Source organism: Fusarium keratoplasticum, chromosome 4, assembly GCF_025433545.1.
Source record: "Fusarium keratoplasticum isolate Fu6.1 chromosome 4, whole genome shotgun sequence".
Taxonomy (NCBI): Eukaryota; Fungi; Ascomycota; class Sordariomycetes; order Hypocreales; family Nectriaceae; genus Fusarium; species Fusarium keratoplasticum.
The window spans coordinates 3,864,985-3,890,222 of NC_070532.1; the positions used below are offsets into that span (position 1 = coordinate 3,864,985).

The 25,238-nt window shown below is 54.0% G+C and overlaps 6 protein-coding genes across 6 annotated transcripts; 4 read left to right on the forward strand and 2 right to left on the reverse strand.

The window, feature by feature from the left end:
* Positions 1 to 89: 89 nt before the first annotated feature.
* NCS57_00623600 (uncharacterized protein) lies at positions 90 to 1,596 on the forward strand (the record flags this gene model as incomplete). The annotated part of the gene is made up of 2 exons (XM_053056129.1): positions 90 to 535; positions 588 to 1,596. 2 exons carry the CDS (start codon positions 90 to 92, stop codon positions 1,594 to 1,596), a joined length of 1,455 nt encoding a protein of 484 aa, XP_052915084.1.
* A 5,350-nt stretch (positions 1,597 to 6,946) lies between these two features.
* Positions 6,947 to 10,376, forward strand: NCS57_00623700 (DUF4203 domain-containing protein; the record flags this gene model as incomplete). The annotated part of the gene is made up of 2 exons (XM_053056130.1): positions 6,947 to 7,301; positions 7,351 to 10,376. The coding sequence occupies 2 exons, from the start codon at positions 6,947 to 6,949 to the stop codon at positions 10,374 to 10,376; spliced, it is 3,381 nt and encodes a 1,126-aa protein (XP_052915085.1).
* Positions 10,377 to 11,079: 703 nt separating this feature from the next.
* Positions 11,080 to 12,909, reverse strand: NCS57_00623800 (uncharacterized protein; the record flags this gene model as incomplete). The annotated part of the gene is made up of 3 exons (XM_053056131.1): positions 11,080 to 11,668; positions 11,728 to 12,229; positions 12,288 to 12,909. The coding sequence occupies 3 exons, from the start codon at positions 12,907 to 12,909 to the stop codon at positions 11,080 to 11,082; spliced, it is 1,713 nt and encodes a 570-aa protein (XP_052915086.1).
* Positions 12,910 to 14,065: 1,156 nt separating this feature from the next.
* On the forward strand, positions 14,066 to 14,599 carry NCS57_00623900 (uncharacterized protein; the record flags this gene model as incomplete). The annotated part of the gene is made up of 3 exons (XM_053056132.1): positions 14,066 to 14,343; positions 14,408 to 14,496; positions 14,550 to 14,599. 3 exons carry the CDS (start codon positions 14,066 to 14,068, stop codon positions 14,597 to 14,599), a joined length of 417 nt encoding a protein of 138 aa, XP_052915087.1.
* A 596-nt stretch (positions 14,600 to 15,195) lies between these two features.
* Positions 15,196 to 16,896, reverse strand: NCS57_00624000 (Glutathione synthetase; the record flags this gene model as incomplete). Its single annotated transcript, XM_053056133.1, has 4 exons — positions 15,196 to 16,219; positions 16,274 to 16,422; positions 16,470 to 16,545; positions 16,595 to 16,896. 4 exons carry the CDS (start codon positions 16,894 to 16,896, stop codon positions 15,196 to 15,198), a joined length of 1,551 nt encoding a protein of 516 aa, XP_052915088.1.
* A 1,410-nt stretch (positions 16,897 to 18,306) lies between these two features.
* On the forward strand, positions 18,307 to 24,197 carry NCS57_00624100 (uncharacterized protein; the record flags this gene model as incomplete). The annotated part of the gene is made up of 3 exons (XM_053056134.1): positions 18,307 to 23,109; positions 23,164 to 23,868; positions 23,943 to 24,197. The coding sequence occupies 3 exons, from the start codon at positions 18,307 to 18,309 to the stop codon at positions 24,195 to 24,197; spliced, it is 5,763 nt and encodes a 1,920-aa protein (XP_052915089.1).
* Between the last annotated feature and the right edge of the window lie 1,041 nt (positions 24,198 to 25,238).

Consider the following 25,238-nt stretch of genomic DNA (forward strand, 5'->3'; position numbering starts at 1 on the left):
CCCTACATCTTTTCTCGAATTTATACGGTACGGTAGTAGCAGGCCCCCCAACACCCGCAGCGTAGCGTCTACCGAATACCTCCGCGGCCATGACGGACGAGAATACGACGTCGACCAGCGGATGGAGGCCTGGTACCGGCGTAAGCTCCGCCGTCAGCGCGGCCCCGCCCTCCGGCCACGGGCTCCGACGCGCCATGACCGTCTCCGCCGCCGAGGACGCCGCTGCTGCCCGGAGGGCTCCGACCTCGTCGTTCCCTGCCATGGACACGATGCCGCCTCGCAGGAGCTCCAACTTTTCAGAGTATAGTCTCAGTGAGGCTCGCGACATACTGAATCCCCAGTCCAGAGATCCCGGTAGCGCCGACACCTTCTCTTCCCCAGGGGACTCTTCATCACTAGCGTCCTTGTCACTGGCCTTTGCTCTTTTGCCAGCTCTCGCGGGTGTCTTGTTCAAGAATGGAAGTGCTGTCGTCACAGATGTCATGCTGCTAGGTCTGGCTGGTGTCTTTCTCCACTGGTCTGTCACGCAGCCATGGTGAGTTGGCTTTCATCCACCCCAAGGGTATAAGCTCACTTGTTGTGGATAGGGCATGGTATCATTCGGCACAGGAGGTGCGGATACAACACGAGGCAACGGCTGAGAGTGTCATCGAGGATGATAGTGACCTGGACTCGAGTCCTCAGATGCCAGCGCACTCGCCACTGGATCATGTTCCTGAGGAGGAAGAAACACAGCCGGAATCCCATGGGGCTCTGCATGAAAGGCATCCCACAACCCAGCAGCAATCAGCCCTGGCTGAGCTATATGTCTACGAAATTATCGCGCTGGCTTCATGCTTCGCACTCCCGCTCATCGGTGCCTACCTCTTACACGCCATCCGATCCCAGCTCAGCCGCCCATCGGAGGGTCTTGTTTCCAACTATAACTTGACCATCTTCCTTCTTGTGTCGGAGCTCCGGGTTCTCTCACACATGATCAAGCTGCTCCAGTCACGAACACTTCACCTACAGCGGGTAGTCCAGGGCAGCCCCTCCAGCATCCAATCAACTCGCAATGCAGAACAGTTGGAAGCGGTCCTCGCACGCTTAGATCGACTCGAGTGTCGCATCACGGCTGAAGATATCATCTCTGCCCAGGGGAGCAAGCAGGATTCTTCCAGGTCGAAGCAGCAGGACAATGCCGTGGCACGCGATGTGCGCAATGCCATCCAGCCTGAGCTCGATGCGCTAAACCGGGCTGTACGCCGTTACGAGAAGAAGGCAACCCTTCTTCAGTTCCAAACAGAGTCAAGATTCGCCGGCGTCGAATCAAAACTAGACGACGCCATCGCCTTGGCTGCGAGTGCTGCAAAGAATAGTGCATCACACAAGAACATCTTCCTATGGGCCATCGAGTCACTTACAGCCCTCGTTCTTCTCCCCTTCAAAGCTCTTTTGAGAATCCTACTGCTACCTCTTAGCACACTCTTGGCTTTTACTAGCAAGAGCAAGAGAAAAGCACCAACGTCCAAATCATCCCGTGGCCGGAATGGCAAAGCAGCCATGCAGCCTAGGTATAATGGGGATCGAGTACCAACTCGAGTGTCTAAGCGATAATCAATTCGTGCCACCTCGCAAGGTTGAGCAGTCTTTAATAATAATATTCTTTTGTATCCTAGCCAGCCATGGTGGCTAGTTCTTATAAGACGCCTGGAAACCCTAGACCTTTATGTGCTCGGTCAGGGATATGGTAGTGTTTCGCTTTGCTACATTCACATATCTTTGGAGAGCTTTCCTGGGGAAATTGTTTGCTTTGGTCTACGCAGTACGCGCAGAACAAGTTGTCCAATAAACATGGTCACCCAATGTGGTTCTCATGGAAGCTCAGAAGAGACGCTCGGTGATCGAGCCAGCCATATCCAAGATGTCCAGGGTGAAAGGCCCGAAAGGTAAACCCTCCGGCCCAGATGAATCAAACCTTGTGCCAATGGCAAGACCGAATTGGGACCAAAACAATCAACACAAGATGAATCGAGAAATATGAGCCCCCAATCTTGCACCGGTACGCCTCCGGCTGAATAAGAACCGACCTTGTGGTTTGTTGTCGGCCATGTTTTGCCTAGAGTTGCGACCTTGTCTCAGGTTGAATCTAGCGCCGGGCTTGCTCCAGCCCAACCAGCCGTGACCACTAGCGAGGCTTAAAAGCCTTGGTTCTGACCTTTGGGCTGACGGTTGGCCTTCGCTTACGGCTTTACCGGGTCAAGGACGTGTCCTGAAGCGAAGGATTGAGTTGGTGGAGGTGGGAGCTAGGAATTGACTTTCTCGCGCTCACGGCCGAGTGCTACCTCAGATGCTCTGCCACGCTGTTCCGCAGTAGCCAACATCGCCAACACGCTAACAAGCGTTGAATCAACAAACCGTCTCGATCCCGATCGCGTCACCCTTGCTCGGTGAGGTCATCTAGAGCACGTGGATGAGGATCGCATTTTCCGCTGTCCAGGATCAGGACGGCCGGAGGTTTGGTAGTCTGGGAGAGGGCAAAGGTCTGACATAGTTGCAACACCTATCCGAAGGCGACCTGCGAGGAGCCAAAACACACAAATACGATGGTCCCGTGTATGATGGTGTTCACTCTGTGAGATGACGAAGGTATGACGGGCGCCTCGGGTTTCGTATGGGTACGACCCAGCTGCCGAAGTCCTGAGGTGATCTGATACCATCAATAATGGGCTCAACCAGGACAGCCTGGGTGATACACATAGTGGACACTGCTTCATCATCTAATATCCCCGTACACTCCGCTGTACCGGATGATGTATGCAGCAATGAAAGACTGCGATCATGGCAGCGCGAAATATTGCAAACTCAGACATGCACATCACAAGTTGTCCCTATAGGCACAAGCCGAGCCGATATCCTGCCTGGGGCGCAGCTTGACAGGGTTGGCTGGTCCATGTGCATTAATCAAAACATCCGTCGAAAACACAATTGCGTGTAATTGTTGTTCAGGAGAGTAAGATGGCGCACACATGGCTGACTTTTCTTCGTCTAAAGGAGGGAGGCAAGGTTGACAGGGGGTGCGCGTCTTTTTTTGGGCTGGTGATCTTCCCGTGACGAGATAGGCGAGAAGGGACGAGCTGGAAGTGATGGGACAGGATGAGATGTGATGGGAGGGTGTTGCATGGGACAATTACCCAAAGAGGATGGGATGGGCGTTGGACTCAGAGATGACCCTCCACAAGGCTCATGTCGGCCAAAGCTGCCAAAAGGCGCGTCGTTGGAAACAAAAAGGTGGGACCCTTTAATCTCAGCACGCGTCGGTGAGGCTGCACTGGCGGCCGGTAGCGCATCTTCTCAAGAAGCTAAATTAGAAGGCTCTCAAGTAGCGCCTGGTACCTCTTGGTACGGCGCGGCAACTTGGCAGCTATGGTGGATGCTTCTGCGGACCATGAAATGGATGATGACGCCGAGCACATGGCGAATGTCGTCGTGAACCGTGGGCCTTCAGCTAGTGAATGCCCCTCTAACGTCTGAACGCGGTATCGGTCTCTCTCATGGTGTCCTCCACGAGCGGAGTCTTGGTCGGCATTCGGGGACTCGTGCGGAGCGGGCTGTTTAATGAGCTGGAAAGCCAACCTGGGCAATGGCCGACAAATACCAAAGTGCCTGGCTAGCTGGCTGGCTGACCGTGGTTAACATGGGCGCTGTGGTGCATGGCATGACATGATGTTGTTGGCGTCGCATCCGCGGGACAGGATTTGCTGATCCCGGCCTGTCGTGCAACGGGATAATGGCTTCCGCTGACGGCCCATGCGCGGCCGTTGAGTGTTGAAGAAAGCCTCGTTGTACAAGTCGACAAACAATCGAATGAGGGATAGACAGAGGTCGAAGCACGAGGTTACGAGCTGAAAGAAATCATGGATTTCAAGGGTGCAACGGTAGATGCAAGAGCAGGTTGGACTTTCAGAAGCACCTGCAGTCTTTGGTTCCCGAAATTGTGATTGGAAACCAAATGGCAGGTGCGGCTCGTAGTTTCGGTTCTAGAGTGGAAAGTGTGGACGGCACGGGCGATTGCAGAACCAGATCGATTAGGTAGCCACGCGGACTGGCTGAGCTAGTGTAGGAGGGGTGGTAGAAAACAACAAGGGATTATCAACCAACAAGAGAGCCGAGGAAAAGGAGCAAACAAGCAAGTCACTCACAAGCGAGGCCCTTGCTTTGTTCTACCTAAACACATATGCGGGCACCAAGGAGAAACAAAAACTGCAAGACATGGCGGGCACTCACAGAGAAATCCCCGGCCGCCTGCAGGCCCATGCTTTGATTTGCCCATTCACTCATGATCCGTTGAACTCATAACGACAGTGGGGAGTCCGACAGGAGAGGTAAAAAGTGGAGGGAGGCCCTTTTCGCTTCTGATCAGGTCAGGAGGCGAAACTACATGTCGAGTTCCAGAACGATAGAGATTCAAGCTTGGACCTAGGAGGATCCTCCGTCCAGCCAGAACCCCGGAACCCTGAGTTGGTGAACCGTGAGTAGAGCGGCATGAATTTTAAATTAGAAGATGGGACGAATGACTGTGAGACGATTGAGTTCCGAGCACCGAGTGGTTCAGGTTGTCGTTGACTGAACTGAGATTTCAGACAATGGATGAGTCCGGGCCGCCTGAAAGGGACGGATGGCTGGACAAGACAAGCCATTGTGCCCCCAGAGAGGCGGGAAGTGGGATGTGCTTTGTCGGTGAGCCGCAAGCCGCTGCGTGTCATGTAAGACTTTTTCTGGCTGTGTGATATCACACTGAGATATAGCTCTAGCTGTCGTGTCGTCCAGCACAGCATCAATAGAGGCGGTCGAGGCGCAGCTGAGCAGGGAAAGAATCCTCGTCGCCGGCAGAACCCTCTTGTGTGAGAGTGGTGTCTGAGGTGTAATACCACCTCAACTAACCCGCGGATTGGCCTATCAGCAAATGCGATGGCGTCGCAGAAGTGGTGACGATGCATTGCCGTGCTCCCTCCAACCCACCGGCACGGGCACGTTGGCTACGTGTGACGATGGCAGCGGCTGAACACAGCGCAGCCCGCAGTGGCTTCCCAGCAAGCGTGCGTCCTTGGCTGTTCGACCTGGCTCATCCGCCTCCAGGATAGGATCCCATTCGCAGGAGAGCTGAACGCCCGGTGACAGGCAGAGCATGACCAGGCTCTGCCGTTCGGGCGCGTTTCTTCTGGCCGCAGCAAGGGTCCCTCTGAGCTGTTCGCTGGGGCTGGGCCAGGGGCCCACCAACGAGAGACTGGTGATCTCTCAAGGCAGAGAGAGAGAGGCTGCTCTGGCGGAGGATATCGAGGCCTGCCGCGCCAGAGACAGAGACCTCGCCCTACCAGGATGCAGAGGGATTTCACAGGGATTCGGATGGGGCATTGGGGCCGCTGTGAGCAGAGTGTGCAGGCTCTCAGACTCGCCTCAGGCGCTGTTCGGCTGGAGCCCACTCTAAATCAGCCGCTCAGCATGATCCCTGCGCCGTGCAATCTTGAGGAGCAGGTTCAGGTTCTGTCTGGGTTGGCGAGAGTGGAGAGAGTTTGGGCGAAACACCCTTAATGGCAGGGCCGTAGTATTATGCGTCTCGTCTCAGCCAGAAACAGGATGCGGCGAAGCGTCGAGGAGAAAGCCTTGGAAAAGAGAATGCCCATTCGGTGGAAAAGAGGCGCTCGTCAGCTAGAGAAAATTTCTCTTTAGCCCCCGGCCGTTTTCTCTCAGCTGCCCATGCTGGCCAATTGCGCTATGGACCATGCCATTGCCGTGCCATCCCATGTCCATCCGTCCACCACCCATGATGGGATCCATGAATGATGGCTGGCCCTGGCGCGGGCGCGCTCCCGTCCAGACCAGGCTGGGATGGACGTGTACCTGAAGGTAGAGTCGACAGGTACATCTCGATGGCGATTGGCTGCCCTTTAGATGGGAGAGGGGTGGGCCGGGATGTGCCTGGGGTGAGGTACCCCACCTGCTATTCCCGAATCGGCCAACCTGAGAAGTGGAAGGTGCAGGGCGTGCAGGGCCAAGCACCGGGAAGGCGGTACGTACCTTGAAGCTCCGGCTGGCCCGCGTCTGGGTCGTCTCTGTAAGTCGTTCGTCTCGGCCATCACGACACCACGGCGTCACAGGAGGCCCTGGGGAAATTGGCCCTGGGAGGCAGCTCTCGCAGCCCGCGCCATGTGCTGTCGCTTCATCCACTCGCTGCCAACCATGGCCGCGGCTTGCCAGGGTATTCCCAGTCGTTCTCCGCGTCTCCAGCGCCAGGCAAGTGGGCTGTGACGGTCCATCGTGAGCCGTCGACTCCAGTCCTCCAACGAGCCCACCACCAGATCTTCGAAGGAAGCTAAAATTACACATCGCTGCACTCCCAGCACTGATGATAACTATGATCCCACACCCTTCAGGATCCCCTCTTCTAGGCTCTCTCCCCTCCCTCTCTTTTTCCGTCCTCCTTTTGCCTCGTGGTAGTGCTCATCGCTCTTGGTAGCCTCCATTGTTACCTGTTGGCCCGGGTTTGCCTTGTTCCACCGACATCCCGCGCTGTGCTGCTGATCGTCGACGACTCTCTGCCATCGAATCCCCCTTGTCTCTCTCCCGTCTTGTATTTCCTCTTGCCGTCTCCGAGTCCCCCTCCATTGATCGGCTTTGATCGCCTTGTTTCACGTCCCGCCGCCATCGTGCATTTCCGAAGCCAGGGCTATCAAGCTATTAGAGTTGCTTCTTGCATCACACCCACGGAGTTGGCCTGCCATTGAGCACCTGCACTCCGCTTCTTTTCCGCTCATCTTTCTTTCGTTCACAGCAAATACGCGTTCCTTGGAATATTCTGCCGGTTTGGAATTCAACGATGCTCAGCAGGCCCTTCAACGCTGCCATCAGGAGCTCTCGATACTAAATCGTCAACCACTCACCCGTCAACCTCAACTTTCGAATCACAATGTTCTTCCGCTGGTCTCGGTTATGGACGCTGCTCTGCCTGCTTCTGGTAATACAGCAAGTCAGTGGCGAGATCTTCGGATTGGCTCCACGACAAGATGATGAGCAACCACCAAAGACAACAGCTATCGAGTCCGACGCAACAACACGAGAGAGTGAACAGGCCACCAAGACGGAGGCTTCTGTCAAGAAGACTGAGGCTCGAGAAACCACATCAGCCGAAGCCGAGTCCAAGACCGAGTCCGTTTCAGTTACCACCACCGAAAGCGAGGGAACTGAAACTGAGACCGCCGACGCTACATCAACAAGCGGAGCTCTTGAAGACGACGCCGGCTTCAACTCGACTCTCTTCAATGGTAATTTTTGACAACAGCTTCTCAAGTATCTGACTGACAAACTCGACAGCCACAATCCCTGCTGGTCAACTGCCCATTACGCCGGTACTTACTCCTGGCTGGGGCGTTGCTGGTACCATCCTCCTCCTGACCGGCATTGCGCATGCCCTGGTTGGTATCAGGAACCGAATGGTTCACACCTTCTTTTCGACCGCGTTTTCTGCCGCATTGGGCGTTACCGTGCTCATCGTCTACGTTATGAAACCCGAAGTGAGCGATGGTCTACAGGGAGGTTATGTGGTCGCCGTCGTGCTCTCAGGATGTCTTCTTGGTGCGGCTTCCATGTTCTTTCGAGAAATCACCGAAGGGCTTGGCTGCGCATTGGGTGGCTTCTGCGTTAGTATGTGGCTCCTGTGCCTGGTTCCTGGCGGTTTGCTCGGACCTGTCGCATCCAAGGCCATTTTTATCGCCTGTTTCACTTTTGGTGGCTTCGTCTTCTACTTCAGCCACTACACTCGAGACTGGGCTTTGATTCTCATGATCTCCTTTGCCGGTGCTACAGTCACTGTGATAGGTATCGATGCCTTCAGCAGGGCCGGTCTCAAGGAGTTCTGGGCCTACGTTTGGGATTTGAACGATGACCTTTTCCCTCTTGGTGCTGATACTTACCCGGTCACCAAGGGTATTCGAGTGGAGACAGCAGCGATTATCATCATCTTCCTCTTCGGTATCGTTTCCCAAATTAAGCTGTGGAAGGTTGTTCGAGAAAAGCGCGAGAAGAAGGCAGAAGAGGAGGCTGAGGGCCAGCGGAACCTCCGGGAAGAGGAGGAAAATGTCGGCCGAAACATTGAAGAGGCCAACGCTCGAGAACGACGTCAATGGGAGAGAGTCTATGGAGATGGCGATATCGGAAGCTCAACAGCCTCGCGCACTTCAGATGACGGCGAGATCTCAACGGAGAAGAAGCACCGCGACAGCCAGACCGACTCTTCAAAGAGACAGTCCGCTTCAATCGTCGAGGTTATTGAAATGACGACCATGACAGATCCAGAGCCCCCGAAGAAGCCAACCCCCGTCACCTTGATGTCCTCGGAACAAGACATGGACGGCAGAGTGACGGTTCGCGTTGCCTCGGATGATATTGCTCGACCTCTGAGCCAGGTTGATGAGAAGGCTCCCATCGTACACCATGATACCCTCTCAGTTGCCAACGAGTCTGTCGACAGGCGCGTGTCTCAATCCTCATCGGCTCCCAGGTCTCCCGCTCCTCAAGTCATCCCTCTTCCGTTCACGATTCCCGTTGCCGCCGATGATGATGACGCCATCTCCGATGCCGAACGATCCTCAGTCGCAACCTTTGCCGATGACGAAGATGCCGAGCCCCCTACTCCCGGTCACCGCCAGTCGCTTGCTAAGAGACTATCTCGTCTTTCTCGTGGATCGATGGAGTTGCTGGGCAACATCTCGCATCGATCTAGCCGTGTCCTTGGCGAAGACCATGAACACGGCCATGTTCACAGTGGAAGCACTGAGGATCTTGTGATCCCACGTTCCCGGCCTCGTGACGATGATGGCTCAGTCGCGGCGACCGTCGATGACGAGAGTCTGAGTGCTGGCGACCGCCGCTCCCTGCCCGGCACTGAACCACCCAAGAGCATTGAGATCAATGCCGAGCTCTCTGGAAAGGATGATCATAGCAAGTTGAGCCCGACCCCGAGTCATCAGACCAAGTTCCTCGATGTCGACACGACTAGCAGCGCTGCTAAGCCTATTAAGGCCGAGCATACGGAGGAGCAGGCTTCTGAGGCCCTTGACAAGGCCAAGTCCGCAACTTCCGGTTCTTCGACCCGTCTCAGCTTGACGAAGGATCGCCTGCCAAGGTCATTGTCTAAAGTTGCCTTGTCCTATCGAACCAACGAATGGGCCAAGCACTTGAGCCAAGCTGACGCCCCAGAGCCTGACGACATTCACATCGACGTTCCTCGAAGCCCTGCGGTGCCGACTATCGAAACACCCGCTCCCGTTCATGTCAATGAGCTGCAAAAGTCAGCTCACGAGGGAACGCCCGCACCTGCTATCGCACGATCCGACTCTCAGGTGTCTAACATGTCTCATTCTGCCTCTCGACGCAGTGTGAGGCAAAATGTCCCCGCAGCTCTCGCTATCCTCAACGGCGAGGGACAAAACCGTAGCCCAGGCACGACGCCTACCAGTGCCGGTGTACCTCGATCTGCCTCCATGGGCCTGCGTCGAACATCGAATGGCATTGAGCCGATTGCCGAGGAGCGTGATGCTCCTAGTCTGACTCCTCCCATCCCTGAGGGACAGGCTGTACGATCTCATTCTCTTAGCCCGGCTCCTATGCCAGATGCCCACCGTTCGTCCACTCCGGGTCTCGTCTCGTACTCGAGCCCCCAGACTCTTCTCGGCCAGCGCGAGGTGTACCTCCGCAACAAGTCTCAAGGAAACCTCCTGGCAAACCCATCCGAAGTCAGCTTGAACAACCCGTACAGAGCTTCCAGTGATGCGGGTTCTCTCAACAACTATGCCATGTACGCTGCCGGTGTTGGTGCAGATGTAGATGATCTACCTCTGAGCCAACGAAAGCAACTCATGCGCCAGAGCAGCTTGAACCCATCAGCCTCTACACCTTCGTTGCAGCGTCTTAGCGGTGGAAGCGGTAGTGGCGGCATTGGTGTCAACAGCTCAGAAGCGCCCTTTGACTCTCACCAGCCCAAGCGCGTGTCCACACTCCCTACTTCTGCTGAGCGCGAGGCCCGTATGGCCAACTTCCGAGAGAGTGTCCGCCAGGACCGTCTTGCGGGTGCCCCAGTTGTCAACAGCACAGGACGCGAGACCCCATTCACGCCGATGTCGCTCCTGGCCGGCAGGGAAACCGAGGTTCAGCGCAACGTCGAGATGAGCCGCAACATTCTCATGAGCCAAAAGGAGGCTGAAGCCCAGCGACGTGAGATGGAGCAGCGAGAGAAGGAGTGGAATGATCGAGCCTTTGACGAGCGCATGCGAAGCGGCGATCTTCTCGGAATCCACCGCGAAGCCATGCGAAAGATGCAGCGAAACGCCAAGGACAAATGATGAGGTCCTCACCTTACACCAACTCTCTGGTGTCAGCCAGAGCAAAAGTACAAACACATTTCTCTGAAACGATCAGAGACACCAAGTCACATTCATTTTCACGTTACATTTTTATACCATCTTTCAACATGTTATCACTTTGACGCATTATTGATACCAGGGGTTTTCATGTCAGGGATTCTGAAAAAAGCGGGATTGGTCAAGGCTCCAAGATCAAAAACGACACTCGGGTTGGCGGAGGTTCAGGTATACAGGTACATTATATAGAGGGTGTGCGTGTGTGTCACTGTAGCGCATCGCCGGCGTTAATTTGCGGGTTATAATTCTAATGGTTCTGGTCTTCCTGGGTGGAGGACATGGTGATGGCCAGGTGTCTTGGACACGGTGGCTTGGGCAGAATCACAAAGTTATGGATTATTCACAAACATGGCTTCTCTTCTCTTGGGACGAATGTGTTTTGTTGTGACTTGTGAATGTCCTTGAACTATCTTCTGAATCCTTTCTTGACTGAAGACTGAAACCTGGAAACGCCGACGCCGACGCCGTCGCCTGCAATGATGCTGAGCTCGCATGGATGGGTATGATGGCAGATTAAACACAATAAGCAAATAAAAGGATTATCGAATCAAGTGTGGCATGCTTTGCCTCTGGTGACCTGGGTAGCTGGTGTTGGTGGTTACGTAGCCCAACCATACTTGCTTTCCTACTGTCGGTATGTTTGTGCTAGCATGGTCTCGACGGTGACAGACTGTCCAGACGTCGATGGAACAAGTAGACTCGTCTCGGGTGTAGACACAGATAGCTTGGTTTGGTCATCGGACCACGCGCGTGTCTGGATATGAGAGGGTTCCGTAGAGAGATCGGCCGTATCCCAATGGGTGTTGTTGACGACAGAGGGTAGAGACTCAAGGGGGAAACCTCGTTCGAGTTGAGGATGTCTGTTCTTCTTTCTTCCGAAACTGAAGGAGGGAATGGACGGTAGTGGTATTGTGGGCAAGTCGAACCGCGTGCGGAAGAGAAAGGGGTTGGGTGTCGGAGAGGTTATGGGTTCTGATATCCTGTGGAGGGCGGTGGTTGAGGGGGCCGTAGGAGGAGGATAGGAAACATCCCATGGATTTGACTGTGGTGCTTGAGATTGGACAGGTTCGGGCCCTTGTTCGACGTCTTGATTCGCGAGAGTGAGGTCGATTGAGTGCATGGGAGCATGGCGAGAGCTTCCTGCCGATGATGTGCTCAGGCTGGGAATGTGTCGCGAGGACATAAAGCTTCTGAGCTTGCTCTGTGGAGGAGAACTGCTTCAGTTGGTTAGCGCTGCCTGATGAGCATTTACTGTTATTAAACTGGAACTTACCTCGAGGCCCCTGTGGACGTCATCAGATGAGTGTTGCCGGAACTGCTTCCGTATGCGTCTCTGTCAGGGTCGTACTCCTCGTGAAGCTTGGGAAAGATGTAGCCAAGACCGACGAAAAGCAGGCCGAGGCGGTAGCTGTTCATGGCATCTTTTGTCGTGCCAAAGAAGATGAAGACAGGGATTGTCGCAAGGATGGTGATGTAGCAGCTGTTCATGTAGACAAAGGGGACGCCATTCGAAGGCAGAAAGATGATGTTTGACCACATGTTTGGGAGGGGTTGATTGTGGATGAGATGGGAGTCGAAGGGCTGGAGGGGAAAGGCAGCCATGAAGTTGATCACGGCGAGTGTGATGATGATGGGTAGAAAGGGGACTAGGATGGAGATGACCATGAGATAGAGTCGGCGCTTGGTTCTTTGAGCCCGCTGAGTGGTGAGCCGGTTGCTGCTGACAGCTGAACGGGTGGCCCTTGCGACCTCTCGGAAACGGATGTAGGTTAGAACTGACAACCACGTGTTAGATTATCTCAAGTCTGTATTAGAAAACGAAGTGAGACTTACTTGCGTATCCAGAAGTCATGATGGCAATGACCACAGGGGCAGTGACGAAGAAGACGATGTAAGGCCACGACGGCGAGGCAACCCAACTACATCCCACCAGAGTACCGACGACATATCGTTGAGCGGTAAGTGGCCAAACCCAGCAAAGCTGAATAATGGGCAGAGGGAAGATGATGAGTGCCTGAACAAGGTGACGGCGACGCTTCTCGCGGACGGTCAAGGGGTTGGCTCGCAAGAGACCGACTTGCTGGGCGAGGTTACGCATCATGGCGAGCAAGCATGTGACAAACAGAGCAATGTTGAAGTTGTGAATGTAAGGGCTGAGATCGCAGAGGCCATATCCGGGCCACCAACTGTCAGTGTCATCGTTCCTCCAGATCAGGGCGTTGACAATGGTGTCGAGGTTGGTCACCTCGATGTTGACGATGAAGACGACGGCTGCGAACTCGCTGTTGCGGTAGAGATGCTTCAGGGGGACGAGACAGATGATGTTTGCGAGAGTGGCGAGCAGGACACGGCAGATAAAGTTGGCTGTGAGAGCAGGAGTGGTGATGGCTTCAGTTTCGCCGGCCACAACGATCCAGGAACCGTCACGGCCGAACAAGTGGTCTGAGCCGGCCATGACGAAAGATTGATATGAAGCTTGCTCATAAAAAGTTTCAAAGAATGAAGTTTGTCAAAACACACGCCTTGTGATGTTGTTGGCAAAGAAAGATTGGAGAGGATGTGCAGAGATTGACTGGAAACCGTTGCGTCTTGGCTCAACGGTTGATCAAAGCGGGAAACGCAGGGACCTCTTCTATCAAAAGGGCAAGATCCTTTTGTTGGCTTTTTATACAGTCTTCTTGCATCAATTGCTATTGCCCAGGACCCGGGAGGCCGGATCCTGGGCAAGGTGGGCGCGCTGAGGCGCATCTCAATAAGAAGCAGCCTCAGATGCCACATTTGAGATGATATGACATGGATATGAATTACGGGCCCTGAATTAGAGGCTTCAATAAGCTAAACCGTTCGGGTCATATACGAGCGGGAGTGACAGCGTTTGGGCAGTGCCCACCGGGGCCGTTATTGAGGATCTGGAGGTCTTATTCAAGTCCGAATGCGGTAAGTCGATCGGACCAGGGGGTGGAGGTGAACCGAACGGCACTCTGGCGATCAGGCCGGCATGTGCATGCAGGCTCTATAAAAATAAACAGGAGGCGCCGGAGTTTGCGCCCCCAGGGCTTGAACGTGCGCCTGTCACTTTTTTGGGGGCGCGGGCCATGGTGATGATTTGAGGCATCTGGCCCGAAGGTGGAGAGGAAACAAGGTTGTCAAGCTTGGCCCTGACAATTGGAACTGGAATTACGCTGAGATATTGAATGTATGTTGCTGACTCGGATGGAACACGGATTAAGTGAATCAAGCGCTGGACCTTCGAACACGATACGTGGTTTCTAGCTCATGATGGACTGCTCAAAGAGAGTTGTAGTTGAGATGAGGTTGTACACACAAATCGTTATACTCAGTAATATGCGTCTACCCAGTCATTCATGCAATACCCAACTACCGAAGATATTTCGCGAGCTTCAGCCAATCAAATCACGCATTGAGACAGTCCCCCTAATCTCTGGGTCCCTGCCCTATCGCGTCTCAGAATTCACCGACGCGACAAGCTTCCCCAGCCGAGCGCTATCAACCTGGCCTAGTACGACTCCGCTCCAGCATTATCACCAAAAAAATCCCATCAACACGACCACCACCTCGTCCAAACACCCCTCAACAAGCCCCTCGCAGCCATGTCCTTCTCCGCTCTCCGTCGCGCCGTCGTCGCCCCGGCCTCGTCCGCCGCCCGCGCCTTCAGCACCACCTCGCCTCGCCCTCTGGCCAAGATCACCATCATCGGCAACCTCGCCGACACGCCTGAGCTGCACTCGACTAGCACCGGCCGCGAGATCGTCCGCTACGCCGTCGCCAGCAACAGCGGGCCCCGCGACAACCGCAAGACCAGCTGGTTCAAGATCACCAGCTTCGCTGAGGGCCCCGGCCGCGACTACCTCATGAACTTGCCTAAGGGGTGCGTATTTTTTCGTTTCGACCCTCGCGAGGAACCCATGTCCATGCTGACAATGACATCGTAGTGCCACTATCTACGTCGAGGGCGATGCCACTGTCAACACTTACACCGACGCTCAAGGCCAGACCCGTACCGGCTTCAGCGTTGTTCAGCGTATGCCACCCGATCTCCCTTGCGGTAGCACATTTTCTAACTCTGCGCTCCAGGCTCCCTCGAGGTCCTCCGACGCCCCCAGGCTCCTGAGCAGGGCGAGTAAGCGGACTTTTGTTGTTTGTTAAGCATGGACAAAGTACACTACGCGGCGCAATGCCTCCCATGTTTCTCTCCTCTCTGTAACGGATGGTCGATTTTTCTCTGGATGTCTTGTATGGGTTGTAATGTACGATGAGGCTTACACGCAACCGTCCGAGGGGCTGTATGATACCATGATACGATAAACTTGTTAAACCTATTTGGAAAGTGTGTACTAGATGAGCGCTCGTTGTGGGACGATGTGCATATTGATGTTGTGCGGTTTTACGAGCCTCGCACATGATGATTCTCCGGGTTGGTGTCATTACTAACTTGGTCCCCTTGCCATGACCTTGTATTCTGATAAGGGCATTCTCCCACTCGTTCTTGTGTAAGATACTCACCGCATTCATCCAATCAGCCTCAGTCGATGAGGTCAAGCTCTGTGGACAGGGGTACGCGGTAGAACACCATGGTTGTTTGTGTAAACCAACCAACAATAGACATGAGGGTGTGGGTTTGAAAATCTAATTGTTTGAAAGACAACCACGGCCAACCGAGTTACCGTTTGCTCTACACCATCTATTCCCAACGGCAATCACCAACGTAGGTGACACTAACTTACACCAAAGTGCAGCTGTCCATGCACCCAAAGCCAGCCGCGACGCCACCCTCTTCACTCTTGTCGCCCTTTGTCCGTAGCAAATACCCAGCCTCCTCATTGTGGTGAATCTTTCCAGAGCTCTGATCCCAGACACAAGTGCCGTAAATGCCCAACTCGCAGATGACGCCACCTTGCTCCAGGCTGCCATTGCGAAGGATGATGTTGGAGACTGGAGGAGGGGTGATCAGCTCCATCAGAATGTACGAGTTCCAGTGGGACTCGGGAATCGACTTGAGGAAACCTGGAATGGATCCTCGGTAGATGTTGTTACCGCCTCCCTCGCGCTGTGGCTTAAGTACATAGGCTTGGCAGGCTTCTGGGTCAAGAGCCTTCTTGCGAGCCTCAAGACCTGCGTCACTTGTGTCCATGGGGTAGATGTTGGTAAAGGTTCGCCACAGCTCGGCGGCAGCGTCTGTGTCGTCGCGGATAAATCGACCAAGCGCAGATGGCGCAGACGCAGGACGAGGTGTAGCGAGAATCTGCTGCACCTTTTTCGTTCCGGCCAATTGAGTCAAAACCGTAGGACACTTGATGGCGTTGGATCGCTCCAAATGGTACCGAGCTTCCCAAGCTTGCTGGTCTGGGTAGTCAGAAGGCCCATATCCGGACCTCATGTAGATGACGGCCACTTCGTAAACCTTGGAAGGGTTTCGAGGAAGGCGGTACAGAAGCTGCCGCTTCGAAGTTTTTGCGATTTCAGTGCGCTTCAGGATTTGAGAGTATGGCAGCCTGAAGACGGGTGTGGATGGCGATGAGCTGATAATCTGATACTCCAAGTGACGCTGATCAAAAATGTTTCTCTCTCCATCTTGCACGAGGAAGATGACACACTTTTGATGGCCGAGCTCAGATTTGGGGTAGGCGTTGTAGGCTGCCTCGATGCCAGCCGCCAAGCCACGGGTGCTGGTGTTATCAGGGAGATCCAGCGAGCCTTGGGGAATGGCATTGTCCAGAAGAGGGTATTCTGTTGTGGCGAGGAACCTGGTAATGTCAGGAGCTGTTCACGTGTATGTTAGGTGAAGTAAAGACACGCACTTGTGAAGACCTGACGTATAAGTCGAGAGTCCACCAAACGAGGAGGCAATGGTGTTGAACTCGACCTGCTTTACTTGAAGCGAGGGGGGAGAAGTGTGGGTATCTTGGTGAACCATGTAGTCTGAGCGGAATAGACCGAGAGACAAAGGCTTGGGTTTGTTAGAAAGAAGTAGAAGTGGCCTAGGTTGAGGCTTACCTGGGTATATCCCTCAGCCTTGACCTTGAGGTGAACGTCCCACAGGTTGCGAATAAACTCATCACCATCTGCAACCCTTGGAACAATTCAGAAAATGCGACATGCTGGTGACGATGTTCACCTACTCTTTGACGACCTGGGCCAGAAACTCCTCATCCCGGCTCACAGAAGCATACAGCTCATTGTAAGTCTTCTGCACTGCCTTGCCCTGGGCGAAACACTGCTTCGGAAACGGGCTGGGAAAGAGTGTGACGGGTACATTGACGGCGGCGATGCCCTTGGGATCTGCCTCGGCGGCTATGACTGTAGGCGGAGGCCTGACTGCGAGGCCATTGCCTATGGACCAGTCCTTGACGGTCTCGACGAGGGCTTCCTTTTCTTCGGCCTTGAGGGTGGGGGGATATGCCCCGCTTGTGAGGGAAGCCATGGCAGGCGAGGTTGACTGGGAGCGTAGAGGTTGTTCAAGAGACCTCTAGGCCGTTTAATGAGAGATTCTGGTCTGAAGGAAGGGAAGATGAGGTTTCTCAAGAGTGTATCGACGACCCGCTAGCCGAAGGGGTAGGTACTCTTTTGCGTGATCGGGAAGGGTAGCGCCGGATGGGGTGGCTTAATAATTCAGTGGGTGCTTCTAGACACAATTGGAGCAGGACTTTCTGTGAGACGCGTGGGTAACATGCTCTATAGTGGATGTTGAGGCTACTTCATTCTCCTGCTTATGCAGTCTTTACTTGCTAATGGATGGTTATCTTTGAATAGACATGAAGATATTTAAAGGTCAATGCTTCCTTGGACCCCAGTCACCCAGGGAGTTGTATGCTTCGATTGCCATTCGCGGGGTATCAAGTTGTCCTTGCACTGTGAAGCTTTTGCCACTGCAGTCCCGGAGTTTGACTGCAGAGCATGTTTTGCTTTCAACCGGCAGGCCATCAGATCTAATCCTTACCAGCGTGCTTCAACTGTGAGGCGCCTAGGTGCTTTAGCCAGGCATCAAGACCACTCACTGCGTGAAAGCAGTGATGGAGATCCATGGCTGCCCGCCTTGGTGGGGCAACCGGGTGGTTACTCACTGCTGCGTCCTTAGTGCAAAATCTACTTCTCGCAATTGACTGGATATATGCCTCCTGGATTGTTTCATAGCCAAGGCGTTTTCGTCCATTGGCCTCACACAGCGGCCTCCAACTACCTAACTACCAACTGTACCAACATGAGTGTGCGTGAGGTGCTCAATGTTGCATCCATCCCAAGGTACCTGTTGGCGGGGTATTCAAGTCACGTGAATGCCCGCAAACTGCCCCGCCGATGAGATCGCCCCTCCGTGGTACCTCTGGCGCACCGTGTCAAACAGTAAACGCGCTTGGCACAGAGGCTTGAGACGGGAAAAGCGCTGCAGCCATTCGCTCTCATCATTCGACTTTTGCGATACATCAGATCCTCACTCTTACTTCGTCCGCCGCTTCAGCGCATTATCAAGTAACGTGCAAGAGCCCGTCAGCGTAGCAACTCTTGATCCACGAGCTTGTGCACTGGCTGCATTTCGCATCGCGGCCCGTTGCTTGTCACTTGTCCAAACAACGTCCCGTCTGTTTGGCCTGCAAGCTTGAGGCCCAGTTTCTCCAACCCACGCAGCTAGCTGGAGGCTATGCGCTTTTCCTCACATCTCTGTATCAATCGCTGGGCCTACGCCCAGCCCAGCTCATGTTCTTAACCAGTACCCCCCGTGAGTTTTCTCCGTTTGTTCATCTCTTCTTTTCCATCATCTTCACAACCACTCACCCCGACATTGTATTGACTCACGAATCAGAAATACCAGCTATTGCGCAGCGCGCGCAACTCCAACATGGATGGCGTTGAGGCCCAGGATCCCTTTCTTTGGGACGTCGACACCGTGGCCCGTAAACTCTCCACTCCTGACTGGCCATGGGGGCGTGATCCGTCGACTCTGGTTGCCCATGTTCAAGAGGAAGAGCTTGACGGGAAAACCTTGTTGACCTACGATCATACCTTCTCGCGCAAGGAATTGATGGAATGTTTGGGCATCAAACCCGCCCGCCACAAGGCTGCCCTTGCAGAGGCCATCGTTGGCTTTCGGTCTAGGAGCCGCGCATATCAGCAATGGCTTCAGGTCTACTCTCGGCAGGAATCCGGATACGTGGATGATGAACCCAAGGAACTAGCGCAGGGGATGGTTGGGCTCAACTCCATCCTAGCTTTGCCAAACGGAGACCACCAGGGTTCGTCTTCTGGATCATTCTCGGTCGGGATTAACGGAGAGCAAGCTCCAAAGGCCTTCGCGCAGACCGACACTGCCTCTAGGCCTGATACGTTTGAGAACTCAGCACAACAAGGCCCGTCGAACAAGGCGCAGCCATCACCACAGTTGGATGGCCAACTTGTCGCCAGGGCGCACATTGATCCTCCCGCGACTGTCGAAACTACCGCCTCGACACGAGAGAATGCCGATGATGATAGGTCCGTCAAGCGTCGTCGAATTGTCCCTACTCTTCTCGACAGCAAGCCACACAACATTGCTCCCGCTTTCCTCCCCTCCGCAGCGGACGTCCTCGATTACTCTGCGAAACCTGATTCCGACTCTAAGTCTGAATCCGAATTTGCGCTAGAGCAAGCCGGTGCCCACAGATTCCCCTGGGAAAGGGCTCCCCCATATGCTTATCTCGGAAAGGGCAGGATCTCAACTGCCGACATCAAGGATTCCACGGTCCCTCTTAGCTCCAACCTTTTGGAGTTTGAGGACGGTGCATTCGCGACTACTACGGCAACTAAGCCTCCGCCTGGCTTGAGAAATGTGGTCTCTCGTGTTCTCAGACATGTCATGGTCAGCAACAGTCGTGAGCCCGCCCTCTTGTCAAGGTCGTCTAGTCCGGAATCCCAGGGATCCAACCACTCCGACCCTGTTCTTCATTGGTCAGACATGGACGAAGATTTCGATGAAGAAACTTGGAACGAGATAGAGGCGGAAGCGCTCGAGAATGAACAGGCAGAAAATAGTCAATCACTTCCCACCCTCATCTCGAACGAGCGAGTCAGGGAGATCTTGGATGAGGCCATCCAGTCCATGGAGGCTACCTGGCGGGTGGCCAAGCTACCTAAACATGAACGAACAGCCTACCGCTTGTGGATCAACGCTCGACGCATGGGGACAAAGAATCATCAGGTTCGCCATGCTCACATCCAGGCCAAACACTCCAACGACAAGATAGAAGAGTTCTGTACAGAGATTGTGAAGGAGCAGTGGAAGAAGGAGGCTCGGATCCGAGACCAAGCGGTGATTCTCCAACAAACTATCGAAAACAAGGCATACCACATGTGGTTGATGGGCGTGCTGGAGTCTTCTCGTCCGCCTCCCAAGCCAAGCAGACTTGCTCGACCGAGACAGGTGGCCGTGCAACAGACAGAAGTCCCGGTGGGTGAAGAGATCCTTACCAGCTCTGACGAGGATGATTTTATCGTCCCCGATGAAGAGCTGGAACTAGAAGACCATCTGATGGGCATGGAAGAGGAGGCTGTGCCAACCGGGCCAGGTTTGCGGCCTGAATCTTTGAAAGCAGAGTCACCAGTGGCCCCGGAGTACATGGACCTCACACAAGACCTTTCTGCTGCAGCTACGCCCGGGGCCCATGCCTTTGACGAGGCCGATGTCATCGACCTGACCATCCTTTCCGAGTCGGAAGCGAGTCGCCCGCCGAGTCCTCAAAAGCACGCTCAGGTTCCCCCTACTCCTCCTCCTCCTTCTCCTCCTCCTCCGCCGCCGCCGCCGCCACCCCTGCCAAAGGAAACAGTGCTTCCCAGCAGTGGGATTAATGTCCCCCCACCTATTGAGACACTTGGGAACATTCAAACCATTGGCGGTGTTTCACCCAAGAGATGGGTCAAGAAGAGCGATCGCTGGAGGCTGTTGATCTGTCTGATCTGGAGACTTGATCACTCTCGCCGAAGAGGCATCCTTGACCGCATTCAGTCGACACAGCCCGATGTCATTTGGACGGAGCACTTTGAGTCTTACATGGCCGATCCGATTAGGAGCAAGGACGAGTTGACTCCTGAAAGCAGCAAGACTGTTTCATTTGACTTCGTTCGGCTTTTCCACTGCTTCTTCCAGTGTCAGAACGTGGCGGAAGATTCAGTTATCAAATTTAAGCGCAAGAAACTGAACAAGCGGCTTCGGAAGACACGCGGAGTATGGTTCAATCCCTTCTGCAAATTCATTGAGATGGTCCTCCCTGAGTTCCCTCAGGACAGCCAAATTTACAGAAATGACGACCTCGATGCTCTTGACGCTGAAGAACTGGGTGATGATCTGGGAGACGACCTGGACGACGACGAGGATGTCGAATCGATGGCGAACCGAAAGGCGCGGAAGAATCGCCCAGAGATCATTCGAGACAGGGCGGCAGTGGACCTCAGAGAGCGAGAACATCAAAGACTCGAAGAACAAGAGGCTCGCAGGAACAAGCTGCGAATGGACCTCAAATTACACGGCGTAGCTTCAGACGACAAATCTCGCATCATCATCAACGAAAGTAAAGAAGAGGACCAAAGCCTTATCTACATCAATGAGGCGATTGGCCCTCGCATCAAGGAACACCAGATCGATGGTGTCCGCTTCCTATGGAACCAGATCGTACGCGCTCCAGAGACACGGCAAGGCTGCCTGTTGGCTCACACAATGGGACTGGGAAAGACGATGCAAGTCATCACCTTTCTTGTTGCGCTGGCCGACTCGTCCAAGTCTAAAGATCCATCTGTGGTCGCCCAGATACCCGAAGATCTGAGAAAGGGGTGGACTTTGGTCCTTTGTCCACCCTCCTTGGTAGACAACTGGATAGATGAGTTTCTCATTTGGGCCCCGAAAGGCCTGTTGGGAAAGCTGCGCAAGCTCACGGCGACCCTGAAAGGAGATGACAGATCTGACACAGTTGAAGCGTGGGCTTCAGAAGGGGGCGTGCTTGTGATCGGTTACAACATGTTCAAAATCCTTCTCGAAATCCCCGGAGTATCAGAACTCTTGGTTGAGAAACCTAGTATCGTCATCACGGACGAGGCACATGCCTTGAAAAACCCAGAGACCAAGACTCACATGGCGTGCTCCCGCTTCAACACCAATGCCCGCATTGCCCTTACAGGCACGCCCCTACACAACAGCGTGCTCGAGTACTATGCCATGATCAACTGGGTTGCACCGAACTTCTTGGGCCCGTTGGCAGAGTTCAAGATCATCTACTCCTTGCCAGTTGAACAGGGATTCGATTTTGACAGTGGCCCAATTGAGAAGAGAAGAGCTTTGACGAAACTTGCTGCTCTCAAGAAGCTGGTCGCACCCAAGGTTCATCGCCGCACGACAGCCGCGCTCAAAGATGGCCTGCCGCCCAAATACGAGTTTGTCATCTACGTCCCACCCGGGGACGTCCAGAAAAAGCTCTACGTTCTCTACCAGGAAGGCATCAAGGGTCAACTGGGAGACGCGAAGGCCAGCGTTCTCTCCGCCATGAACAATCTCAGTTTGATTTGTCGACACCCCAGATGTTTCCATGAAAAAATAATGAGAGTCCGTGAGGGAGACAGGCAGAGAGAGAGGGGAATACCCACCAAACACTCAGAGGATGTGGCATTTCCCAGGCAGATCATTCCACAGGCTTTGCAGGTGCTTAATGTTCCGGATATTAACGACATCTCCCTTTCGCGGAAAACAGAACTGCTGACAGTCATTCTCGACGAGGCACGCAAGGTTGGAGACAAAGTACTCGTGTTCAGTCAGTCTCTGGATTCGCTTAACTACCTGGAGGCCATGTGTAAGATGCAGCTCAGGACCATTAGTCGCCTCGATGGAAACACGGCTGTCGAATCCCGTCAAGAGGAGATCAAGAGATTCAATGAAGGCAGCAAAGAGGTATATTTGATATCGACAACTGCTGGAGGCGTTGGCCTCAACATCCACGGAGCCAACAGAGTCGTCATCTTCGACATCAAATGGAACCCAACCGTCGAGCAGCAGGGGATAGGACGTGCTTATCGCCTCGGCCAAAAGAAGCCTGTCTTCGTGTACTGGCTCACGACTGCGGGCACTTTTGAGCAGATCATTCACAACCAGCATGTTTTCAAACAGCAGTTGGCAGCTCGTGTTGTGGACAAGAAGAACCCAATCAGCTGGTCAAAACGCAAGGGCTCTGTCTTGGAGCCCTTGAATGAAAACATGAAGCCAGCTGATCTAAGTCCTTCGCTTGGGAAAGACGTTATCTTGGACAAGCTTATTGGTTACCGGAAAAACGGCAAGGCCATCCTGTCTATTGTCGAGACGGTCATGTTTGAGAGGGAAGACGTGGATACGACACTGACGGCCGAGGAGCAAAAGAGGGCGGATGAATTGGTCGAGATGAACAACCTCCGCTCCACCGACCCTGAGAGATATGAGCAAGTCAAGTTGCAGATTGATCGGGGAGACCTCAACCAGCAGGTGTCAGCGATGGCTGCTGCGTCAATGGCAAACCAGAGGCCAGTTCATCGATCCTTTGATGGAGCATCAGATCTTCCAGACGAGGGAAACGGACCCATCCACACGGCAGCAGGTCTCGATGGTTGGACTCTTAACGGAGGCAACGGATCAGCCGTGGTGGGAAACACAACAGTAAGTTCATACTGCGCATCCATTATGAATCACGGGGCTGACGAATTCACCAAGGTTGTCCGGCCACCAACGCCGCCTCCTCCTCATGTCCAAGGGCCAATCCCTATGCCTATGCCCGGGGCAAATACCTTCTTCGGAGAGCACCCACCGCAAGTTCCTGTCGCGGAGAATCAGCGACCAGCACCACCGCAACCGTTTGTCACGACTCCCACAGCACCTCTAACTCCTGCGGTGGCTCCAACCCCTGCAGCACCGCCAACCCCTGTGGTGGCTCCAACTCCTATGGCAGCTCCGACACCGACGGCGACACCAAAGGAGCCCCTTCAACCATCTCCTCGCCCGGCACCCCATAGCAGCATCTTCAAGGGAGGTGGTCTATTCAACGTGTCAGAAATCCCAGCCAAGGTGGAATTCGAGAAGCAGCTACAGGATACAGTCCGAAGGCTGCAACAGCGCAATGTGCCCCGGATGGGAGGGGACCCAGCGCAGATAGCCAGTGCCCTGACGGACAAGGTGAACACGATTCGGAAGGAAGGCAAGTTTGGATTCTTGCCCGATACCCAACGTTGGAAGTTCCTTGTCGGGCTGCTGTCACACGATAAGTTCGGAATTGCCATCGTTGCGGGTTATCTAAGCGCAGACTACGTGGCTCTGGCCGAAGAACACGAACTGGAGAGTCGGATGCAGACCATCAACGCGCTTGAGGAAATGGATATCTCCGCCCAGGCACACAGGAGATTCAACTCACCAGACCCAAATGTATGAGAACAGGAGCAACCCCAGCTCGCACCAACTCGGTTGTTTGAAACAAGACGGGCTGACTTTGTTTCAAGAACCTACAGAACATTCGCCGGCACAGCTTACAACGGAGCGAGACTCGGCCACTGGCCAGGGATGATATGAAAGTAATGCGAGAAGCAATGGACAATAGGAGAAACAGGGCATCCCGTCTGCCGCAGTGGGCTAATCAAGCACTGGAGGAAGAGCAGAACCGTGGATCCCCAAGACCAGAACCATTGGAGCGACGGACCGTGTCTAGGAATGGAACGCCTCGCGGAGGGCAGGTCGACCCATGGCGGGGAGCATAATGAGAAGAATTGATGGGAGGCGCATGCACAGGGTGGATGAAGAGCACGAGGGGATGCACAGGCGTTTACGGCGTGTCATTTGAACCCAACGATACCCATTTGGAAGGCTGCTTTGCCTTTACTGCTTTGCGGCGAGACGATCAAGGGGCCCTTGCATAAGGCGACACTGCGAGAAGGAAAGATTTACTGTACGGAGGTATGGATTTTGAGAAATCAGGAGATACGACTGTGGGATCTTGGCGGCGATCGCCTATGGGGCAGGAACAGTACCTGGGTCAGATTCTAGACGTTTCATGGGTCTCCAGGCGCTTGAGTCCAGCTCAATTGAAGATGGTCGCCTACCTATCCTAAGTGTTGTTGTTGTTGTTGTCTCATAGGACGGGGAGTTGAAGACGGCCTTTTCGCCGAGCTGAATAGTCTAGAAGTCAAGCAATGATTCAGTGAATATGAGTCAGTCTGGATGTTGTACAAGAACTCAGACAAGTCCCGATTGAAGGAAATGGAGCTAATAGTGAATGGCTTAGTAGTTGATATCCACTTTGACAATCGTACGAGAAGAGAAGATGGAAGACCGAGGGCATTCTAACTCGGGTCCTAGCGCGAGAAGCACCAACGTTATGTAACTGTTGAAGATGTGTCCGGTGCCGGAAAGATTTGCCTGGTTGAGAAAAGAAGCGCTTTCTGTCGGTGACACATGGCCAACTGAGATTTCGCCCTTTTCGCCCTTGGATGACAACGGCGACGGCCGGGACCAATTGGAAGCAGAGTTCGAGGGTGCGAAAAAGAGACGACGGTTTTGGCCCCTCTCGGAAAAGAAGGAATCTAGGCCAATCATGACCGAGGTATTTTCTTTACCCAGGTCTCGTTGGTGTCGACGAGTCTGACTCGGCCCTGTCCTGGTGGCATGGATGTGGATGTACCGGACAGTATTCCACATGCTGCGTCTGCATGTAACCCGTACCCTGCTGGATGTGAATGTGGACCAGATGTCGTTTCGAGGTTTTATGGAAGAGTCACGAAATATGCATAGCCGTTGTTGAA